Source organism: Lissotriton vulgaris, chromosome 2_1 (genome assembly GCF_964263255.1).
Source record: "Lissotriton vulgaris chromosome 2_1, aLisVul1.2, whole genome shotgun sequence".
Lineage (NCBI taxonomy): Eukaryota > Metazoa > Chordata > Amphibia > Caudata > Salamandridae > Lissotriton > Lissotriton vulgaris.
Window position 1 is genome coordinate 58,978,082 of NC_141687.1, and position 22,710 is coordinate 59,000,791.

Here is a 22,710-nt window from a genome sequence, read left to right on the forward strand (position 1 = left end):
CAGACCGGTACCCAGACTGTCCCGCTACCCTTTCCCCTTCAAGAGACTAGAATTGATAGGACCCTCGTGTCCCGACCTCACTGTATCGCTGATAACCTTTCTTCAAGAATCATATATAAAGAGTGTTGACCTTATCCTTGTGTGGTGTCCGTCTGTGGGAGGGAAGTACTCGTCTGTACGATCGCTGGAGACGGTCCTCACCGGAGGCCTCTCCCCTGTCCTCGGCCGACCCTCAGGGTCCCCGTCTAACACCTAGTAAAACAAGTTCTTTAGTAAGGCCTAGTCAAAGTGAACATCTGATCAAGAGCACATTTCTGAGATATGATGTTGGCATGTAGATATCCCATGCAGCAGAGATACAAATGATGTTCAGAAGCACTTGTTGCAAATCCACTTATGCTCTTGGTTGTGTCTGGATGCGCATAGATATCCTGGCTGGCTGGAGACAGAGGACACCGCACACCACTGAGCCGGAGGGTCTAATGCACCAAATGTTGTCAGTCTCCTTTGCCCTGGGTGGAATGGTGAGGTTACTGCAGGTATCACTGGAGCCCTCAACAGCGCCTTCCTGGAGAGGAGCCAAAGACGTCTGACTATTGTATGCAGAAAGATGGATACCAGCACACCCTTTCTATGTAGGGGTGCATCCCATGGACTTGAAGTCCTAGGTGAACCATAGCTTCGCGTGTAAGACCAGGGAAGGACTTTATGTTGTTCAAGCAGTCTTTTCACAGTGTCCTCTGAACTCGCGTCAGACTCATGGTCAATGGATGGGTCAGTCTGCCGGGCACCGGTCTAGGATCGCTACTGATGGACTGAGAAGGGACTGGAACATTTTGTCGATTGAACACCCTTTGCTCCCATCCTTGTAGGATATGCTCTTGAAATTGGGATCTGCAAGAACCTCTGACCTGCAGCATAGGTGGGAGACATGTGATTGACAAAGCCAATAGGAAATCAAAGCGCTCACTAGAGCTTCAGTCAAATAGGTGGAAAAAGAGGTAGAATTCTTGGGAAACAACAATGTACAAAGGCATCCCGCCAAGCAGATAGAAAGGGCTGGAGCTCTGGAAGTTGGCAGCCATGCTGGGGATATGCTTCAAGAATACTTCTTTCATAAAGATGCTGAATTATGCAGAACAGACATGCTCTGGTTCTTTCTCCTACTGGCTGGGACTTGGCCAAGTGGATATTGCAGTCTGAACTCCCAAGCAGAGGTGGTCAGTCTCCTAACATGCTCGATGAGAGGTTTTGAACCACCTCTGCCCAGTGGCGGTTCCACGTCGCCCCACTGCTTTAAGTAGTTTAAATAAAGGAAAAATAAAGTGATAATAACTCAGTGTTACTGTCATTTTATTTTTTCTGCAGCGGCAGTGCAACATTTTCGCTGGGCTGCTCTGCTCTCAGTGCAGGGGAGTAGTAGTGGGCATTCTGTAAAGTGTGCATTAATGTTTGACCGGCAGTCTCGAGTCGGCTAAACATTCATGTGCACTTTGCATGTTCTCCACCCAGACTGCATTACAGCCTGGGTGGAGAACAAGCCCAGGCCCCCAGTCCCCATCTGAGTGCCGAACCACAGTGCTCAAACTAATCACAACGCTACTTTGCTGAGTCGTAATTGGCTAGGGGGAGCCTGGAAGCCTAGGTGCTTCCTGTTCCGGTGGAGGGAGGACCGAGGAGGAAAGACTCATTGAGGAGGAGCGACACGGTGAAGAGGTAACTGGTATTTACCTTTTCTTTCCCCCATCTCAACCCCGCTACATAGTTCCCCCACCCGCCACCCCGATCCGTGCCAGCTGCACGGATCGGGCCTCTACCTGCACACATTATCAAGCTTTTCATACAAGTAAACCCGCTTCTGATAACCTAAATTAGGCTATACAAATTTGAGAGATTTCAGAGGAACTAAACTTTCAAAAAATTCAGAATATTAATTTACCAGTTCCACACTTATTGTGAACAGGTAATGTCCAACCATTGCATCACAAAAGCAGAAGGACACACCACAGGAAGGAAAATGCTTGATACACGAAAGGAAGTCTCTTTGAGTGTACATCAAATGCCCCATTTAACAAATGTTATGGCCATTGCAGTGTACCTACTTTAATGCTGTTCTGTGTCTGCCTGTTGACACCTCTGTTGTGGTCTGCCTGTTGCTTGCCTGTTGCTTGTGTTGCAGCTCCCAGGCTACCAGTTGCTCAATAGTATTGCCTTACAGCCTTCCGCCTTGGGCAATACCTGAAATTAAAGGCCAGTTCCATCTCTAATGGCCCAAGCCAAAGTCAAGGATCAGTGATATGGAAGCGAGACTTTATAAGAAGAATAGCCCCATCTGACAGGCTAGAATACAATTAGAGGTACAAAAGGGGGTGGTGATGGAAGGAGCATCTGAATCAATCAAACACTCACACCCAGTCAAAAGATCTGGGTTGAATCCATCACCATTCTTTAGCCCACTCTGCCACCCCAGTTCAGGAAGGAGTGGCAACGCTAAAAGGCAGCGTTTATATAAACCTTGGTTTTAATCAGTATAAAAGCACTTTAGTTGTGAATCAACACTGAAAAACAGACCCCAGATGAGGAATATACCATAACTCCCTAGGGAAATTGATGGTAAAGTCCTGATGAAGGCATATTCTTAAATGTCGAAACGCGTCGACCGGATGCCATCTAACCTCTCTTAATTTCTTGTGAATACATGTGTATCACCTTATTGTGATTTTATCAAGTGTGACAAATGCACTGAATTTTATCATTCCCTTTTTAATTATATTAAAAATGTATTTTTTCTAAAACTGCACTAGTTTGTTTGTTTAAATCTATTGTGTACTTAAGTATAGGCCTGGGAGCGTTATTTCACATACATTGTTTACCCTGTCCCAGGATATTGATCCTTATCAGGGGGTCCTTGTTGCTGACATAGTGTTACCCCCCTGTAATGCCTTTCACAGGGTGAAGGGTTTTACACACACCCCCATTTCTCCATCGGAGCCTATATTACGCCGGTTTATGGGCGTGACACAAGCTATTGTAGAAAACAGTGGGAGTCCAACCTAAGAGTCTTGGTCGCATCGTAATCACACTGTCAGAACCGCCAACCTTAGGTCAATGGGTCCCGAGTCTGAGATGGTGCCCCTAAATATTTTTAGTTCATGAATAATTTCTATTTTTTTTTATTTGTATGATAATTATTTTTGTATTTTATCAATAAAAATATTTGTAGTTATTTGTGATATGCACTTAACATTGTAATATCTTTTAAAAATTTTATTTTTACTATTAAATATATTTGTAGTTTTTTAAATCATTTTATTTTGTTCAAGATATTTTGTTCGTTTTTAATACTGCACTGATGACTGGAGTGGGAGTAGTACATTTTACCCCTCCGCAATCCAACACTTTCCCTACTGTTGTAATGACTGGAGTGGGAATAGTAAATGTTACCCCTCCACAATCCAACGCTTTCTCTGTTGTTGTACAGACTGGAGTGGAAATAGTAAATGTTACCTCTCTGCATTCCAACACTTTCCTACTGTTGCACTTATTGGAGAGGGAAAAGTAAGTGTTACCCTTATTCTATCCAGCACTTTTCTTACTGTTGTATTGACTGGAGTGGGAATAGTACAATTTACCCCTCCGCAATCCAACACTTTCCCTACTGTTGTACTGACTGGAGTGGGAATTTAAATTTTACCCCTCGGCAATCCAACACTTTCCCTACTGTTGTGCTGACTGGAGTGGGAATAGTAAAAGTTATCCCTATCTACAATCGAACATTTTCCCCACTGTTGCATTTACTGGAGAATATTTGTAAATTTTACCCAGTTTTGTAGGAGTAGTAAATTATATTTTATTTTATATTGTTATAATTTATATTATTATATTTTTGTTTATTTAAACTTATATTTGTAATTATTAATGTTTTTAATGTATAAAATAATTGTATTACATTTTAAGTTGTTTACTTTTTTATTTAATTAGAATGTTTTTAAAGAGATTATGCTTTTGGGGTATGTATATATATATAGACATATATTCTTTGTATTTGTTACATTTTTGTATTAGTTAAAAAATGTGAAATTATACAATTACATATTTTGCATCGCTCCTATTATACCAGGCTAACACTACATAAGATCGGGAAAATTGTGTATCCTTATTGCCTGAGAGGCTGTGAGGAGGAAGGGACTTTTTTCCATACTATATGGGACTGTCCTGTAATCATGGAATACTGGACACAGGTGTTAAGAACAATTTCACAGGTGGAGGGGATGTCGCTGCTGCCAGAGCCCAGGAGATGCCTCCTCAATATCTGGGAACCTAATGATCTGATACTTTTGAGACAAAGCTGGGCTACATTGGGTATGATGGTGGCAAAGAGAAATATAGCACAAAACTGGGGTGCCGCGGGGGTACAGACTCTAGAGCAGTGGAGTAAGGATATGGACGCAGCGATGGTAGCGGAAAGGGCAGTTTACCATAACAGAAGGTGCCCCAAAAGATGGGAAAAAGTGTGGGGGGCGTGGAATACGTACAGGGGAGAAATGTGTGATCCCTCATCGGATTCAGATGAAAGTGGCTCAGACTCAGAGAGAGATTGAGAACTCAGGAAGACGACACAAGAATTGGGACCATGTACCACTGGTGTGTATTTGTGAATGTATAATATTAGCTGATGGTTTTTCCTGCGGGCTATTGCAATGTGAGAAATGTAAGTGCTCCAGAATGTTTTTCTTCTGTTTGCGATATACAATTAATCAAACGTTAAAAAAAAAGCGAAATTATAATATAAACTAAAATTATTAGTTTAATAATACTTTTTTAAGTAGCTACATGTAAATATATATATTATTATATGTGTGTAACTTTTTTAAATTAAGTTTATTTGTTATAATATATATTACGTCTATTTTTCTATTAATGTTACTATTTAATACATTTAGCATTTATTATTTAAATGTATATATATTCAAAAAACGATATTTGACACAACAATATTTTTTTTCTCAATATTTTTGTATTTACCATTATAAGTATATTTTGGTCACAATATTTTGGTAAGGCGATATTTTGGGGGTAATATTCTGTCAGTGAGTCCACCTTTGAGACTCAGACCACGCATAGTGCATCGCAGGGGTTTTGACTATGAGGCAGCGCCACCACTACTGCATCCACCTGTTCCAGGGGGAATGGTCACTTGGTCCTCTACGTTTCCAGTGCCACCGTTGAGGCGATGGCCTGTCCCCTGCTGCTGGTGTGATTTGATTTTACATTTATAGATTTGATTTTACATTTTATAGAGCGCAGCGTGTGCCCAAGGGCGTCTTGGTGCTGAAATAGCCTGGAACTAGAATACCAACTAAATTTTATTTTGTATGGCTAATTAGTTATTAAACAGCCAGGTTATCAGCCGACTTCTGAACAACATCAAGGCGTTGCTATTTTTAATCTGTAAGGGAAGGGAGTTCCAAAACCTAGCCATGCCAACGACAAAACTCCTATCCCCCCAGCGTAGCTGCCTGTACCTTGGAACTACCAATAAGTGTGCCTGTGCTGATCTTAGGTTTCTGGGAGGAGCATATTTCCTGAGGTGTGTTCTAAGATAAAGGGGCCCTTTCCCCTGTAATGCTTTACATGCAAGACACTGAGACTTAAATATAATTCTCTTCCCTACCAGCAAGCAGTGGAGATCCCTCAATCGATTAGTTACTGGTTCATGTTTAGGGATATCCAAGATTAATCTTGCCGCTCCATTCTGCATCCGTTGGAGTCTAAGCAGCAGCTGTGTCTGAAGTCCTATATACAAAGCATTTCCGTAGTCCAGCCGCGATATAGCTAATGCTGTTACCAACATTTTTAAAGAATCCATAGGAATAAAAGGACAGATCATCCTAATGATTTTTAGGAAAGCCCAAAAGGTGGAGGTAAGTTTGTTAATTTGACCTTTGAAGGTCAGTCTATGGTCTAATATGACCCCCAGGTTTCTAACTTTTGGTACTGGGCAATCGCCCAAATCAGCCGGCCACCACTTTGGGGACCAAAAGGAGGTATTATTGCCTAGTATCAAAAGCTCTGTCTTATTGCTGTTCAATTTGAGGCAATTCTTCTGCATCCAAATTTTAATCTGCAGCATGCAAATATTGAAACGGTTAGCCGTCTTCTCAACATTGTTTGATACTGAGATCACCACCTGTGTATCATCGGCATATGATATAACCGAGAAGCCGCATTGTCTAATAATTTCTGCCAGCGGGACCACATAAATGTTAAAAAGTGTGGGACTCAGAGATGGGCCCTGAGGCACCCCGCATGGCAGCTCAAAAGATTTGTAGATCCTACCATCCATTTCTACCGAAAATGTTCTGTTCGTTAAAAATGAAGTCAGTAACTTAATGGCACTGTCTTGAAAACCCAGTTCAACAAGTCTACCGATCAAGATTTGGTGGCTGACCGTGTTGAAGGCCGCCGATAGATCTAATAGGATCAAGGCAGCCTTCTTTCCCTCATCCAGAGTTTTTCTTAATTCTTCTACTGCCATCACCGAGGCGGTCTCGGTTCCATGGCCTTCCCTAAACCCATACTGGGAATGATCCAGTAGTTCACCCTCTGCGATAAAGGACATGATCTGCCTGTTAATCAGCTTTTCCAATACTTTGGCGCAAAAGGGAATCCTAGATATTGGCCTGTAGCTTTTAGGTTCTGTCGGATCCATATTAGCTTTCTTTAATAATGGCCGAACCAAAGCCATTTTCCATGAATCTGGAAAAATGCCTGACTGAGTTATTTCTAGGAAAACTGATCTGAGTTGTTCACCAATTAGCTCTGGACATAAATGAAAGATTTTTGGACGGCAGGGATCTGACGGAGCCCCTGCCTTTGTTGTCTTTACTACTTGGACGATCTGTTGGTGGGAGAAAAGAGAAGGTTGAAACATTATCTGAGGAGTGAAACCCCTGCGTTTTTATCTCCACCGGTTTGTTTATGCTATCTCTGAACGTTTTGTACACTTCCTTCACTTTGTTGTTAAAAAATTCTCCAAGTATATTGCAGAATTCAGGGTTTTCTATCTTTTGTAGATTCTCAGGAAGTTTAGCTAACTTTTTCACTGTATTGAAAAGCTCCTTGCTGGAATTTCTAGATTCTAAGATTTTTTGAGTAAAATAATTACTTTTCTCCTTGACAATCATTTTTTTAATAATCAGATAAACTAGTTGCATATTCTCTTTTCCTTGCCTCCGCGTAGTCGGTTCTCCAAAGTCTTTCAAATCTTCTGCATACTTTTTTCTGTTCTCTGAGTTTATCCGTGAACCAAGGCTCAGATGGCCTTTTTCTTTTTGATCGTAGCCTCTTTTTAGGGACAGTTAGGTCTACCGCTGCTTTGATCCAGGAATTTACTTTATTGACCATGTCGTTAACACCTAATTCTCGATTTGGTTTAGTTGTTTTTAGCTGAGTCTGAAAGTTGGTGGAATTAATTTTTCTCCAGTCCTGGTATACAACTATGCCTGGAGCAATTAATGGTGTAATTGGTTGCTGGGTGTCCCGTATTATGAATATAATGGCTTTGTGATCTGACCAAGTCACTGGGGTGATTTCCAATACTTCTATCCTGTTGTTAGAAGTAAATATTCCATCTAGTGTATGTCCTGGCTTGTGAGTCCCTTGTTTAACCATATGTCTCAAGGAAAAGCTAGCCATTCCATCAGTAAATGCGGTGATATTGGTGTCATCTATCTTTTCCAGATGGTAATTAAAATCTCCTAAGACTGTATAGTCTGAGCTGTTTATACTATCCTCTAAAAAAGGACTGATATTTTCCAACAGCGAAGCTTGGGCTTTAGGCGGGCGATATAAAAGAAGCCCTTTAAAAGTATAGTTATTATTGATTTTTATCTGGAAAGGCATAGTTTCACAGTCAGGTGAACCATTGCCCATACCTGCCGTTATTCTCAAACCTTCTCTTGTGATAATTGCAAGTCCCCCTCCCCTCTTGTTCTTTCTGTCAGCTCTGATCATTCTGTAGTGGGTGGGGAGCGCAAAGTGAAGGTCCGGGTCAGAGGCTGCATCTGCCCAAGTCTCCATTATAAAGGCAATATCTACCTGATGAGTCTCTATCAACTCCGCTAACTCAACACCGAGCTTCACTAACGAACGTGTGTTATTAGTACTGCTTTAATGCCGGTGTCCACATTTGTGTCCAACTTAATCTTTTTAGTGTGAGTACTTAGATTGCTCGGTAGTAAATGTAAATGTACAGGAATTTATATAGCGCAAATCACCGAGCGGTTTCTAAGCGCTTGCTTAGGGAACCCGTCCTGGTATTCCCCTGTGAGATAACCCCAGCAGGGTATCCGCAAGGTGAAAGCCAGGCATCCCACCGCGAGGGGCCGTTGTGGAGATTAAGCAAGCTATTGCCCAGAGTCGCAGAGTGTGAACCCGTTAATCGAGTAGGCACCAGAGTGAGAATTGTCGAGTCCATGGACATTTTAGGACTCAAGACCCCGCCGAGCCGGGAATTGAACCCTCGGTCCCGGGCTGACCTCTGCTTCCAGGTCTGCCTCCTCTAACCAGTGAGCCACACATCTCCATAGTTCATAGCTAAGCCGTATGTTGCAATTTTCGCAGGTTTTGGGTTCTTTACTTAAGTCAGGGGCTGCATAGCAAAAAAATGTTGACTTTTGTTTCAGCATTTGCAGTTCCTCTCGAGTGTAAATTATCGAGTTCTGTGCCGTTGTTAAAAAATGACCAGGGGTTTGGGCTTGAGGCGCGGATCCGGTGTGGACGGGCGCAGACGGGCTTGCCTTAGGCGCGCCTTCGGCGCGCCCACTGCGCACGTTCGCGCTATCGCCATTTTTATCCCCCTGCCTGAAAAAATTGCCCGCTCTGCCGACTCCAGCCAAAATGGCGGTGCCGCGACTCAGAGCGGACCCTGGGACTGGAGAAGCCCTTCAAGGCGCCGCCTCAAACTTCTCTTAAAGTAAGTGAAAATTTGGCAGATTGGCAAGTTATTACAACATTTAAAAACATCCAAGAGTTTAAAAACCTTCCAAGTAAAATTAATTAATACCTAGAATTGCAAAAAGGTCTCTCCCGGCTCACGCCTCAGGAGGACTGTAAGGCTATGGGTGTGGCAGCTGCAATGGGCACCAGGCCCTTCACATAGAGCCAAGTCCATTCATCCTCTGGGAAAGAAAAGAAGTGGGCTGTCTAACTGTCCACCTCTATACTGTAGGTTTGATTCCTTTAGTCATTGTTTGACTGCTGTATATGAGTTACAAAGTCATTAGACCTCCGTAGTCCAGTCTGGGGAGGCAGTAATTGTGGTGTTTTCAAAGAGCCATGGACCTTTTATTCTGAATAACTGCAATATGAAGACGCTGTCCCTGAAGTTAAGAAGGCGAGCAATGACAGGCCAAAGGCGAGTTCCCGGGGACCAATATGGTATGCGGTGCTCACATTCCACTGAGAAAAATTTCAGCACCATGCCTTCCAGAACAAGTTCCATACCTGGGCCCTCAAAGCATTGGGAGAAGCATAGGAAGTAGATATTGTTGCGCCATGAGCGGTATTCCGCATCTTCTGCCCGTCTCTGGAGGAAGGGCACCTCCACCTTCATGCCTTTTTGGTTGAATTTCCGGTCAAGTAGTATAGGAAGCATGGATGCGAGTGACGATTCTGCTTCCTCCACCCTTACTGTCAGCTTCCGGTGGTCCACTTGGAGAAAATGTGCATCTATCTTTGTTTCCAACAATGTCTTGGTGACTAGTATAGCATGTGAGACTTTCTTGAACTGGGTCGAGTGCTTGCATAGAGTGTTCTCCAGGTCGGCCAGCATGCCGAGGTCGCAATTTGGGGCAGACGGCTGCAGCCCAGACCATTCCTGTGCCTATGCAACACCTACTCACCAAGCCACCGTCCGTTTCAGCCTCCTCTCTTGCCTGGCAGATCAAAGTGGCTCAGAGTGGCCTCAGTGCACGTCCACTCCCTGGCCCAAGCCCAGCCAGAGCTGCATGAGGCACCCGTCTTGCACCCGATGGGTCTACCATCAGTGTTCGGGGGTGGCTCATGGAAGAGGTCTCCAGGGGGGCCAATCCATGTCCAGTTCTCGCCTCACCCCCATCAGGTCCCGCGTGTGACAGGGGGAGCAGTCAGCTGCCTACCAGTTTGTGATAAACAGTCCCACTCCTGACCCAGCTAGGTCGCGGATTCCTGCCAAAATGCTCCTAAGGTAATGCTTCACTCGCAATTTGTGGGCCACTGGGAGTCTCAGTCAGTGGGAGAAGGGAGGGAGAGGTGCACCCACCAGCATCTGAGGCCACGACAAACCTATGACTGTGTGAGGTCTACTGGTCCCTGAATCAGCACTGTATAGTGTAGGGCAATCCCTTTCTATAGGTCCCAGCAGAATGGACCTTCAAGGGGAGCCTTCCTGCCCGCTACCTTCCATGCAGGCCTCTGTGATGCAGAGGCCTGCACTGGCCTCGTGGTGCGACGTCAGAGCAGGGAGGCAGCACTCATTCTCCCCGTTCAGCATGGCTCCTCCTATTATTCCCCATCCGTTGAGTCATGGGTTGCTGCGAGGGCTGCAGCCGATGCAGCATGGCGGCGTAGCCCCACCGTACCCAAGTGGCGTGGCCTGAGGCCCAACCACTGCTCCACACCGCGGGCGCTGAAATACCAGTTGGAAGAGAAATCAGGCAGTGTTGGCTGTCAGGGAAGCCTGTGCTGGTCGTTATTTGGCAACTCAGGCTAATTCAACAGGATGATATTCAACGCTATTCAACAGGATTATAAAAGGGCCATGACAGAGCTTGTTAAGGGGTGTCCGAGCTCACCACCATCTTGGCCATGCCATCAGGTATTTTCACTAGTTTAACATAAAAAAGAATTCATGTGACGTTCTGGCTTCACATTGCTAGCAAAAGGCTCTACTAAAATCTTGTTTGTGAAAAAGAACCATAAATATGTCTTCACAACCGTGATACATTACTTCTTTTTGTTTTGGTGTGTCTTTATTCATTGGTGATCCTGATGAAGGCATATGAGAGCGGATGCGTCCTGATTGAAGGGCCAAAACATGTCCTAGTTTTCTATATGTTTGTAGTTTTATACCTCTGTACTGTATGGTTTCTTGATTACTCCAACAATGTTTTATTATTAGCTTTGTGTCACTTTGATTTCTTCATTTAAACTAGTGCATAAAACACACTACAATTGGGAATATTAGTTAAATGGGAAGCAAATATTAACATTACAATGTTGAGAGATTCTTTTGTGTAATGTCACATTTGTTTTTTCAATAGTTTGTCTATATGACTGAATACAATGAAGAGGATTTTCAATATTCCAGTGATTGGGCGGTTTACCCTTTTTTCCATCCTTTTGGACTGGTCATTTGGCTAATACATTTCCTTTTCCAAAACATTAAAACTCTGTTGAAAAATGATTGGTTTATATTAAATGTCTGTGATTGCTCATGTTCGACTGCCTCTTGACTCCACTCAAGTTTGACTGCTTTTGTCTGTTTAAAAATGCCGAGGCAGGGGTATTACTAGGAAAATACTTGAGTGAGTGAGTTTGTTGTTCAAGCCCACACTCACCTATATACTGATGACACTCATCAAATGTCATCTCTCAATGACACCGTCACTATACGCAATTTTCTGGTGGAACTCCAAGAATGATTGTCTGAAGGCGGGATTGGCAAACTCAAGGGGCCCAATTCACAGAACTGATTTAAGACTAAATCCTAAACTTACTAATATTTTGGTATTCACAGAAGGCACTTACTCATTTCGGGATTCACAGAAGTTAGGAGTCCTAACTTTAGGACTCCTAAATGCCTTCTGTGAATACCGAAAGTCTTAAAGTTAGGATATTTCTCAGTTTAGGAGTCCTAAAGTTAGGAGTCCTAACTTTACTAGGACTACACTTCTGTGATGCAGTGGTGGCGTAAACCATGCGCCATGTTGCGCTGTATTTACAACGTGGCTCATCTAGGGAGATACGTCACGTTGTAAAGCCCTGCGCAACATGAAACCTGTGTCAGGTTTCATGTGGGCGTTCCGGCGCAGGGTGGGCGTTCCCTCCCAGGTACGCCTCATAAAAGTGACGCAGTGAAATCTACAAGATTTCACTGTGTCACTTTTACGGCCATGCTGCGTCAAAACCCTGCGCCTGGAGTGACGCAGCATGTTAGGTACGGGGCGCCCGTGCCTTGCTGGAGCTGCGTCGCAGACTCCAGCAATGCGCTGCCTTTACGCTGGAGGATGCAACACGCATCTGCCCATCCGCGCGGCATGGCGCGCCACATTGTACATGCGGCGCATCAGTGGTGGCGCACGGGTGGTTTTGAATGTCGCAAGTGTTCTGGCGCATCCCTGCTGATTTGCAGAGATGCACCAGACCTTGTAAATCTGCCCCAAAGTGATTTAACAGCAATCAGAGCACTGTGGGCATAAGGCACAAACAATATGCAAAAAAATCCTAACACAGGGAGCATGACCACTGGCACTGAACTCTAAGGCAGGGTGCTCTAACGTGAGGCACGGGTACATAAACTGGGGGTCCAGCAAAAGGCAAAGACATTTGAGCCATGAAACGTAAAACAGGCAGAGATCCCCATAGCACAGACCACCAAGGCAGAGAACAGACAAAAGACAGAGTCCAAAGACAGGGAGCATTTATAACACACGGAGTCTAGGACAGGGACCCCTCCAGTTATTTCCTTCCAGACCAGACTGGCGTGCGGACACACTGTGCCCGGATTGGCATGGCACCTGTGGCAAAGATGCATTTCTTTTCTAAGGAGCTGGAAGAGTTAAAGCCAATTAAAGTCGATCTCACCTGCATTGTAGTGATTTTGAAATCTAAGCTCACAACTCCTGATCCTTGTGGGGCTGAGGACACCCTCATCCTCAGGCTCTTTTGTTAGGGTCAACTCCAAAACTCCAGAACTATGAAGGAGCTTCCATTAGTTTACAGTCCAGTTGGAAGAGCTGGCAGATTTCTGGCTTTGCCACTTAACTTTCCATATGAACTGGATGCTTTTTACTAGACACTAAACAGCAGAGACATCCTGCATTTGGCCAAATTGTCTATAGCAGTCGATTTGTTTCAAAGTAATATAAATAGGTAAAAAGATTTTTATTTGATTTTATTGATTATAATTTTTCCTAGTAATCATTTCATGTTTTTGTGATTTAAACTGTATTTGATGCAGCTGTGAATGTTTATATGGACCATTGGGTTTAAATAAAATATCTAAAAAAAAACAAATAAACAAGTTAATGAACTGTTTTGTAGCTTCAATTCAGCCCTTGCGAACGCTTCCAATGCCCGATGGCAGAAAAGACAATCTGAAGATGACACTTGTGCACTGGGGCATTGCGGGCTTAGGGTCGTGTATCCTTTTCAACTTCCTCCCCTATCCAAGCACTAGGTGAAATAATGCCTGGCTTGTGAGTGTAGAATAGTTTCCCACTGCATACTATAGTACATCCTCATGCTCTGCCTTGGCCTCCCCCAAATTCTGCAAAGCTCTGAAACTTATTCCATTGCCCACAATTTTCCTGTCACGTGACAGAAATGATGACACTGCAAAGAATATGGGTAACCTGTTAGATGTTCCTGGTCTGCCCTAGTCAATCTAGTATTGCCCAGGAAGCGCGTCTTCACTTACCGTTGTTGTCTATGTGCTTGGTCTCCTGCTTGGCCTGGTCCATGGGAACACCGTAGATTTCCACTCGCACTAGAGGGTCCACAATGTCATACTCGCTGTTCTCCACCTTGGGCAGCTGCTGGGCGCTGATGACCTGCAACAGCAAAACACAACCAGCGCGGGAGATGAATCCATCGCATTTGGTGTCTAACCTCCACGGAATCCGTTTTCAGACCATGGAAGGAAATGGTAGCCTATGAGCCGTGAATGAAAGGCAGAACTTCGATGGGTGAGCTGGAGAGACCTATCACCAACCTGCAACCACAGGGTCTTGGGCCTACCCTCTCTGGAAGGAAAACACCCCACTTTCAGATTATGTGTAGTCATTACTATAAACATTTTACCCTTTGTATCTGTGTAGCTTCCTGTACCTGCACTTGATAATCTTAAATCACTATGGCTTGGAGATTAGTCATAGCCTGTCTAGCCCAAGCCTACCATCAGAAGTATCAAACACACCTATTTACAAGCCCCTATCTCCACCACAGCGTCACTTTTAGTGATGTTATGGTGGCGATAGGGGCTTTGCCTTATTTACAAGGCAGCGTTCAGCCAGTGTCGGGGAACGCAGGGCTGCACTATATTCTAGTAAATATGGTGCAATCCTGCGATTTTAAAGTGACGAAACGTGTTGTTAGCCTTGCTGACTTAACAACACGCTTCAACACTTTATTGTAACTATGCCCCGGAAGGTGATGGGAGGAATATTTGTAATGAGTCCAACCGCTGAAAACTAATCTGGGTAACATTCCAACCAATCGTTCCTCTCACCACCATTCCACCTTAGATTAGCCCTAAGCCATACGCCAATCAGCATTGACCCTGCTCTTTTCGGGCTGGACTCTTCCTACTGGGCAGGGTCAAGACTGATGTGCGTATGGATGGGTAACATCTGGGGTAGCAAACTGAGCAAAAGAACGATGGTTGGAATGCTTCTCAAGCGATGGCAGTGGTTAGACTTATTACAAGCATCCTCTCATCACCTTATGTGTGTTTGATCTACCATCAGAAATAGCCAGTGGCAGCTTGGATCTGGTTAACTCATTTGTCACAATTACTGGCAGACAGTGTTAAAACATGTGACCTCCATGGATCTGGAATATTTCTTGGGATTGAATTAGAACCTTTCATGGCCACAATTAAGTTATTTCTAGTGGCTGTTCAATCTGGTACTGTGGTGTCTGATGTGACCCCTATTCTAGCAGTGACTACGCAGCAGATATTACAGTATACATTGTGGTGCGTCTAGAGGCTCAGCCATTGGCAAAACTACTTTAACCCCTTCCATGCGGGGCTAATTCCCCCGCCGTGCAGGGGGGTAGGGGCCGCGCGTGGCGCCGCGGTGTTCAAGACGAACCCAGCTCGTCATGCTGCACAGTGCAGCTGTGCTCATGACGAGCTGGGCTCATCACGACTCCACCCACTCCTGTAGAACGCCCGCAAAGGAGGGGAATTAGCCCCGCGTTGGCATTCTGCAGCAGTTAGGACGAGCTCAGCTCGTCATGATCACAGCTCCACTGTGCCTCATGAAGAGCTGAGCTCGTCATAAGCATCAAAGAGGTTAATAGTCTCACAGTGACACGTGAGAGCATTCTCAAGATGGGCACCTCCGCCAAGGATGGAAGGGAGATGCCACCAAGCTAAGTAGGTTAGAGACATTGTAAGGTTGCATTAGATGCTACTTTGCAGATGGCGACAGCGCTCGCCCATGACCCATACATCACCAGTCATGCTCAGCTAATCTGAAGGCAGGGAATGCCGGCAACGTCCTTGTGCGAATTTAGAAGGACTAAGGAACTGGGATGTAAGCAGACAATACTCTATAAATAACGCAATGCAAAGCATTCTCACGTGTATGGTTAATTGGATGGGTGCGTAGCCATCCTGGCCCTCCGGCTGTTCCGGATTAAAATTGCTGTCAATTTTCCGAAGGAAACTTGGTTTCAGAAGGTATCCACAGGAAGCATTCTGGTGAAAGAGACCATCACAGAGGTCCATTTCTACACCGGCCGTCTGGAAATTTAAGGCCACTGTAAGCAAAGCAAGAAGAAAATTACTCAGCAAATGTGCCATTTGACAACACAAGCTTTTAAGACCACAACCTCCATCATACACCTGCAACTGAGTGGCTAGAATAACACTGCTTGCAGCCTTGGGTGTGATAAATACAGTGGTGTGCAGTGTAGATTCCGATGGAGTGGATTCCTGCAAAAATTCCAAAGATATCCAAATAGAAGGACATTTTCATACAATAAGTCCTACAATAGGTCATTTAAATATTACAATCTGTACTGGATCCAGCCCTTGTTGGCCTACTTTGGATGCCTGCTCCTTATGACTGGCTCTAGGGACCCGCCAACACATTGACAAACACATCTGTCAAGATGCGCTTTTCTCGCAGATACAGGTACCCCTTGAGCTACACGATCACATCATCTGTCCTCTGTGTCAATGACATCCCACAGGTGTAGACCCAGTGCCTCATCAGCTTTGGTTGTACACAGGGGCTATCTCATGTCAGAGGCAGCACCAGCATCAAAGCTTCATCCACTGATCCACTCTTTACTTCTACTTCTCCCACTGGAGTTCCGCACCCAGACGACTAACTTTAGTCTCCTCTACAAGGCTGAGCGTTTTGAACCCAGAAATTGCTGTGATGATCTTTTTCCACACAATGGCTCCTGTAACTCTGGGCTACAATGACACCCACTCGTGGACTTCCTCTCACCAACGGCTTGGCCTTCTGATAAGACTAGAGTTAAAATCTTAATAGCTACTTCTCAGGCTGGGTGTGGTGACCAATATCATAATGAAAATATTTTCTGTCAGGATTATGTGTCCTAAATATAGTTTACGAAAATATCAAACCATTCGGGTTACTAATAAAAAGTCTTGCAAAAGACCAATTTGGCCACAATGGGGTATATTTACAGCAGAATGGAGAAACGTGGCGTTAAGCAAACATTGCTAACACCACGCTTCTCCATTCTGAAAACGAAGGGGTGTGCACATAGACAATCTTTAAGTGCCGTTTTGTAACTTCGATGTGTGCTGCTAAATGCTGTCTAGTCTTGTGTGAAGGTCTGCACAGAGACTGGCTCCAGAGCTTTTCTGTATCACACCCAAAGGCTGGCCCCTGGACGCTCCTGTCTCACACAAAGGGCCGGCCTAGCCCTGTGTGCTGGTCTGCACAGAGGCTGGCTCCAGTGATCTTTCTATCACACAAATGGGGTCAGCGTATGTCTTCCACATAGCTGCTGTTTTCTCCCCCACCTCACATAAAGAGAGGAACCATTTGTGCTGAACTCTGGAGTGGCGGGCTCCAGAGATTCTACTCTCTTGCACCAAGGCTCAGCCTAGCCATGTGCACTGGTGTACTGAGGCCTGGTTCCTTTCCTCTCCTCGATTCCCAAGAGGAGTCAATCTAACCATGTGTTCCAGACAATGGAGGGACTGTCTCCAGAGCTCTTCTGTCTGAAATACACAAGGGTCTGTCTAACCATGTATGCTGGATCATGAAGGGACTGTCTCCAGATCTCTCTTGTTTGTTATATACAAGGGTCAATGTAGGCTGGATAATGGAGAGGCTGGCTGCAGAGCTCTCCCTCACCACATGCGTGTTGGACTGTGGAGAGGCTGGCTGCAGAGCTCTCAGTCACACCATGCGTGTTGGACTGTGGAGAGGTTGGCTGCAGAGCTCTCAGTCACACTATGCGTGTTGGACTGTGGAGAGGTTGGCTGCAGAGCTCTCCATCACACCATGTGTGTTGGACTGTGGAGAGGTTGGCTGCAGAGCTCTCAGTCACACTATGCGTGTTGGACTGTGGAGAGGTTGGCTGCAGAGCTCTCCATCACACCATGTGTGTTGGACTGTGGAGAGGCTGGATGCAGACCTCTCTTTCACACCATGCGTGTTGGACAGTTCAGAGGCTGACTGCAGAGATCTCCCTCACACCATGTGTGTTGGACTGTGGAGAGGCTGGATGCAGAGCTCTCCATCATACCATGTGTGTTGGACTGGGGATAGGCTGGCTGCAGAGCTCTCTGTCACCAGTCATGGCTGGCATGGCTCGCAGGAGGGGTGACGGGCGCAATGGGTCATGGGAGAGGACACGTGGGTGGGGGTTATTTTGAAAACATTTATTTTTAACTTACCTAGAGTCCGGGTCCCACCTTATCTCAGCTCAAGCAGGCAGCTACGCTCCCTCCCTAAGCCAGCGGATTATGGGGTTTTGCAGCCTGCATGGAGAAAGGAGAAGTGTGCATGACTGGTTTGGGTGGCCCGGGAGGGCCGAACAAACAGTCTTTGCTCACTCAGGAGTGGGCACACCACTCATCCTCTGCCCTGCTCGGACAGCAGAGCAGCTCTGCCCACCAGCCCGCAACGCAAACATAAAATGGTAATAACTAACTAAAAGTTATTACCATTTTATATTTTTGCTTCTCGCACTGCGAGAAAGCAGTGGAGCAACGCTCCTCTGCCACAGCGCAGGAGCCGCCCCGTTCTATCACACCATGCATGTTGGACTGTGAAGAGGCTGGCTCAAGAGCTCTCCGTCACACCATGTATGTTGGACAGTTGAGAGGCTGGCTGCAGAGCTCTCTGTCACACCATGCATGTTGGACTGTGAAGAGGCTGGTTGAAGAGCTCTCCGTCACACCATGTGTGTTGGACTGTGGAGAGGCTGGATCCAGAGCTCTTTATCACACCCTGTGTGTTGGACTGTGGAAAGGCTGGCTGCAGAGCTATCTGTCACACCATGTGTGTTGGACTGTGGAGAGGCTGGCTCAAGAGCTCTCCATAACACCATGCATGTTGCACTGTGGAGAGGTTGGCTGCAGAGCTCTCTGTCACACCATGCATGTTGGACAGTGGAGAGGCTGGATGCAGAGCTCTCCATCACACCATATGTGTTGCACTGTGCAGAGGCTGGCTTCAGAGCTCTTCGTCACGCCATGCGTGTTGAACTGTGGAGAGGCTGGCTCCAGAGCTCTCCGTCACACCATGCGTGTTAGACTGTGGAGAGTCCGGCTCCAGAGCTCTCTATCACACCATGCATGTTGGACTGTGGAGAAGCTGGCTCAAGAGCTCTCCGTCACACCATGTATGTTGGACAGTTGAGAGGCTGGCTCCTGAGCTCTTCGTCACACCATGCGTGTTGGACTGTGGAGAGGCTGGCTTCAGAGCTCTCCGTCGCACCATGCGTGTTAGACTGTGGAGAGGCCGGCTCCTGAGCTCTTCGTCACACCATGCGTGTTGAACTGTGGAGAGGCTGGCTCCAGAGCTCTCCGTCACACCATGCGTGTTGGACTGTGGAGAGGCTGGCTTCAGAGCTCTCCGTCGCACCATGCGTGTTAGACTGTGGAGAGGCCGGCTCCAGAGCTCTCTATCACACCATGCATGTTGGACTGTGGAGAAGCTGGCTCAAGAGCTCTCCGTCACACCATGCGTGTTGGACAGTTGAGAGGTTGGCTGCAGAGCTCTCCTTCACACCATGCATGTTGGACAGTGGAGAGGCTGGCTGCAGAGCTCTCAGTCACACTATGCGTGTTGGACTGCGGAGAGGCTGGCTTCAGAGCTCTACGTCACACCATGCGTGTTAGACTGTGGAGAGTCCGGCTCCAGAGCTCTCCTTCACACCATGTGTGTTGGACTGTGGAGAGGTTGGCTGCAGAGCTCTCCGTCACACCACATGTGTTGCACTGTGTAGAGGCTGGCTCCTGAGCTCTTCGTCACGCCATGCGTGTTGAACTGTGGAGAGGCTGGCTGCAGAGCTCTCCATCACACTATATGTGTTGCACTGTGGAGAGGAGAGGCTGGCTCAAGAGCTCTCCGTCACACCATGTATGTTGGACAGTTGAGAGGCTGGCTCCTGAGCTCTTCGTCACACCATGCGTGTTGGACTGTGGAGAGGCTGGCTTCAGAGCTCTCCGTCGCACCATGCGTGTTAGACTGTGGAGAGGCCGGCTCCTGAGCTCTTCGTCACACCATGCGTGTTGAACTGTGGAGAGGCTGGCTCCAGAGCTCTCCGTCACACCATGCGTGTTGGACTGTGGAGAGGCTGGCTTCAGAGCTCTCCGTCGCACCATGCGTGTTAGACTGTGGAGAGGCCGGCTCCAGAGCTCTCTATCACACCATGCATGTTGGACTGTGGAGAAGCTGGCTCAAGAGCTCTCCGTCACACCATGCGTGTTGGACAGTTGAGAGGTTGGCTGCAGAGCTCTCCTTCACACCATGCATGTTGGACAGTGGAGAGGCTGGCTGCAGAGCTCTCAGTCACACTATGCGTGTTGGACTGCGGAGAGGCTGGCTTCAGAGCTCTACGTCACACCATGCGTGTTAGACTGTGGAGAGGCTGGCTGCAGAGCTCTCCTTCACACCATGTGTGTTGGACTGTGGAGAGGTTGGCTGCAGAGCTCTCCGTCACACCACATGTGTTGCACTGTGTAGAGGCTGGCTCCTGAGCTCTTCGTCACGCCATGCGTGTTGAACTGTGGAGAGGCTGGCTGCAGAGCTCTCCATCACACTATATGTGTTGCACTGTGGAGAGGAGAGGCTGGCTCCAGAGCTCTCCGTCACACCCTGTGTGTTGGACTGTGGAGAGGCTGGCTGCAGAGCTCTCCGTCGCACCATGCGTGTTCAACTGTGGAGAGGCTGGCTCCAGAGCTCTCCGTCACACCATGCGTGTTGGACTGTGGAGAGGCTGGCTTCAGAGCTCTCCGTCGCACCATGCGTGTTAGACTGTGGAGAGGCCGGCTCCAGAGCACTCTATCACACCATGCATGTTAGACTGTGGAGAAGCTGGCTCAAGAGCTCTCCGTCACACCATGCATGTTGGACAGTTGAGAGGTTGGCTGCAGAGCTCTCCTTCACACCATGCATGTTGGACAGTGAAGAGGCTGGCTGCAGAGCTCTCCTTCACACCATGTGTGTTGTACAGTGGAGAGGTTTCCTGCAGAGCTCTCCGTCACACCACATGTGTTGCACTGTGTAGAGAATGGCTCCTGAGCTCTCCGTCACACCATGCGTGTTGGACTGCGGAGAGGCTGGCTTCAGAGCTCTCTCTCACACCCTGTGTGTTGGACTGTGGAGAGGCTGGCTGCAGAGCTCTCCGTCACACCATGCGTGTTGGACTGCGGAGAGGCTGGCTCCAGAGCTCTCTCTCACACCCTGTGTGTTGGACTGTGGAGAGGCTGGCTGCAGAGCTCTCCGTCACACCATGCGTGTTGGACTGCGGAGAGGCTGGCTCCAGAGTTCTCTGTCACACCCTGTGTGTTGGACCGTGAAGAGGCTGGCTGCAGAGCTCTCCGTCACACCATGCGTGTTAGACTGTGGAGAGGCCGGCTCCTGAGCTCTCCGTCACACCATGCGTGTTGGACAGTTGAGAGGTTGGCTGCAGAGTTTTCCTTCACACCATGCATGTTGGACTGTGGAGAGGCTGGCTCCTGAGCTCTCCTTCACACCATGTGTGTTGCACAGTGGAGAGGCTGGCCCCTGAGCTCTTCGTCATACCATGCGTGTTGAACTGTGGAGAGGCCGGCTCCAGAGCTCTCTATCACACCATGCATGTTGGACTGTGGAGAAGCTGGCTCAAGAGCTCTCCGTCACACCATGCGTGTTGGACAGTTGAGAGGTTGGCTGCAGAGCTCTCCTTCACACCATGCATGTTGGACAGTGGAGAGGCTGGCTGCAGAGCTCTCCATCACACTATATGTGTTGCACTGTGGAGAGGAGAGGCTGGCTCAAGAGCTCTCTGTCACACCATGTGTGTTGGTCTGTGGAGAGGTTTGCTCCAGAGCCCTCCATCACACCCTGTGTGTTGGACTGCGGAGAGGCTGGCTATAGAGCTTTCCATCACACCATGCCTGTTGGACTGTGGAGAGGCTGGCTCCAGATCTCTCCATCACACCCTGTGTGTTGACTGTGGAGAGGCTGGCTGCAGAGCTCCTTCTGTTTTGCACCAAGATTCAGTCTAGTCATGTGCACTGGTCTGCTGAGGGACTGGCTCCTGTGGTCACCAAATAACAGACATCACCATTTCTTTAATCCTATTGATAGCCTTCCCATATCTGCATGAACATATACAGAATGTTTGATGATGTCACACCGCAGTGCTGGTTAGTGGTATACAAATGGTACTACAAAAAAAGCGAAATGGTTCCGTGGGATTCCTTTACTACAGGTAACTGGTGTCTATCCCACCTGTAATGATACATTTACCAATTTAACAATATACAAAAAATGCATCAAAGAGCCACTCTTTGTAAATGACTTAAAATTGTTTTACTATATCATCATAATACATTCAGGGACAGATGTACCACCATTCCAAATTGCGAGTCGCAAATTGTGAGTCGCAATTTGGAATGTACAACAGTGTCAGACACTGTTTGCGATTCCCAACGGGGTCGCAAAATGCAAGGCTCATGAATATTAATGAGCCTCTAACAATTTGCGACCCCATTAGGAATGGTTGGCCCTCCCAGGGATGATGGCCTGCTGGGTTCAGCAGGGACTGCTTGTCAATAAAGCAGGTTTTTTAGGTCTCGCCTAGCGAACGCATCGCATGCAATGCTTTGCTTGGTAAGCCTCTATTGTTGGGGCTTTGGTGAGCGAAAAGAGACAAACCATATGCGCGCACGGACAGGCGATGTGCATACGCATGGCGTCTCCTCTGCCTCACACGCTCTCACCCTGCGCTTGTTATTATCACTAGGTGCCCTCTGCCTTTCATTCTTAGTATAACGAGTGCCGAAGTTTTGAGTGCCAGAATCTGTTATCTGCTTCAAGAAACTGCTTCAGCAGTGAACATATGCCTTACCGACTGCTAATTCATGTTTTACTTCCAAATCCTGCTGAGGCATTAGTGTTCCAGAGCTGTGATCCACCCTTACCCATTTGCTTACATCCTTTTTCACTGCCGTGTGTAAAGATATACAACACTTTCACTACACAAAACTCTGAACTAATGGTTCTGGTTTTTTTCTTG

At 46.8% G+C, this 22,710-nt stretch overlaps 1 protein-coding gene across 1 annotated transcript in view; it reads right to left on the reverse strand.

Moving 5' to 3' along the window:
* PLCD4 (phospholipase C delta 4) overlaps positions 1-22,710 on the reverse strand; it is a 380,183-nt gene that overhangs the window by 14,150 nt on the left and 343,323 nt on the right. Inside the window, exons 14-15 of the mRNA XM_086954454.1 lie at positions 15,572-15,750; positions 13,682-13,814 (exon numbers count right to left, since the gene is read on the reverse strand). Of these exons, the coding sequence (XP_086810580.1) occupies positions 13,682-13,814; positions 15,572-15,750 (312 nt within the window). The remainder of the gene's footprint in view (positions 1-13,681; positions 13,815-15,571; positions 15,751-22,710) is intronic.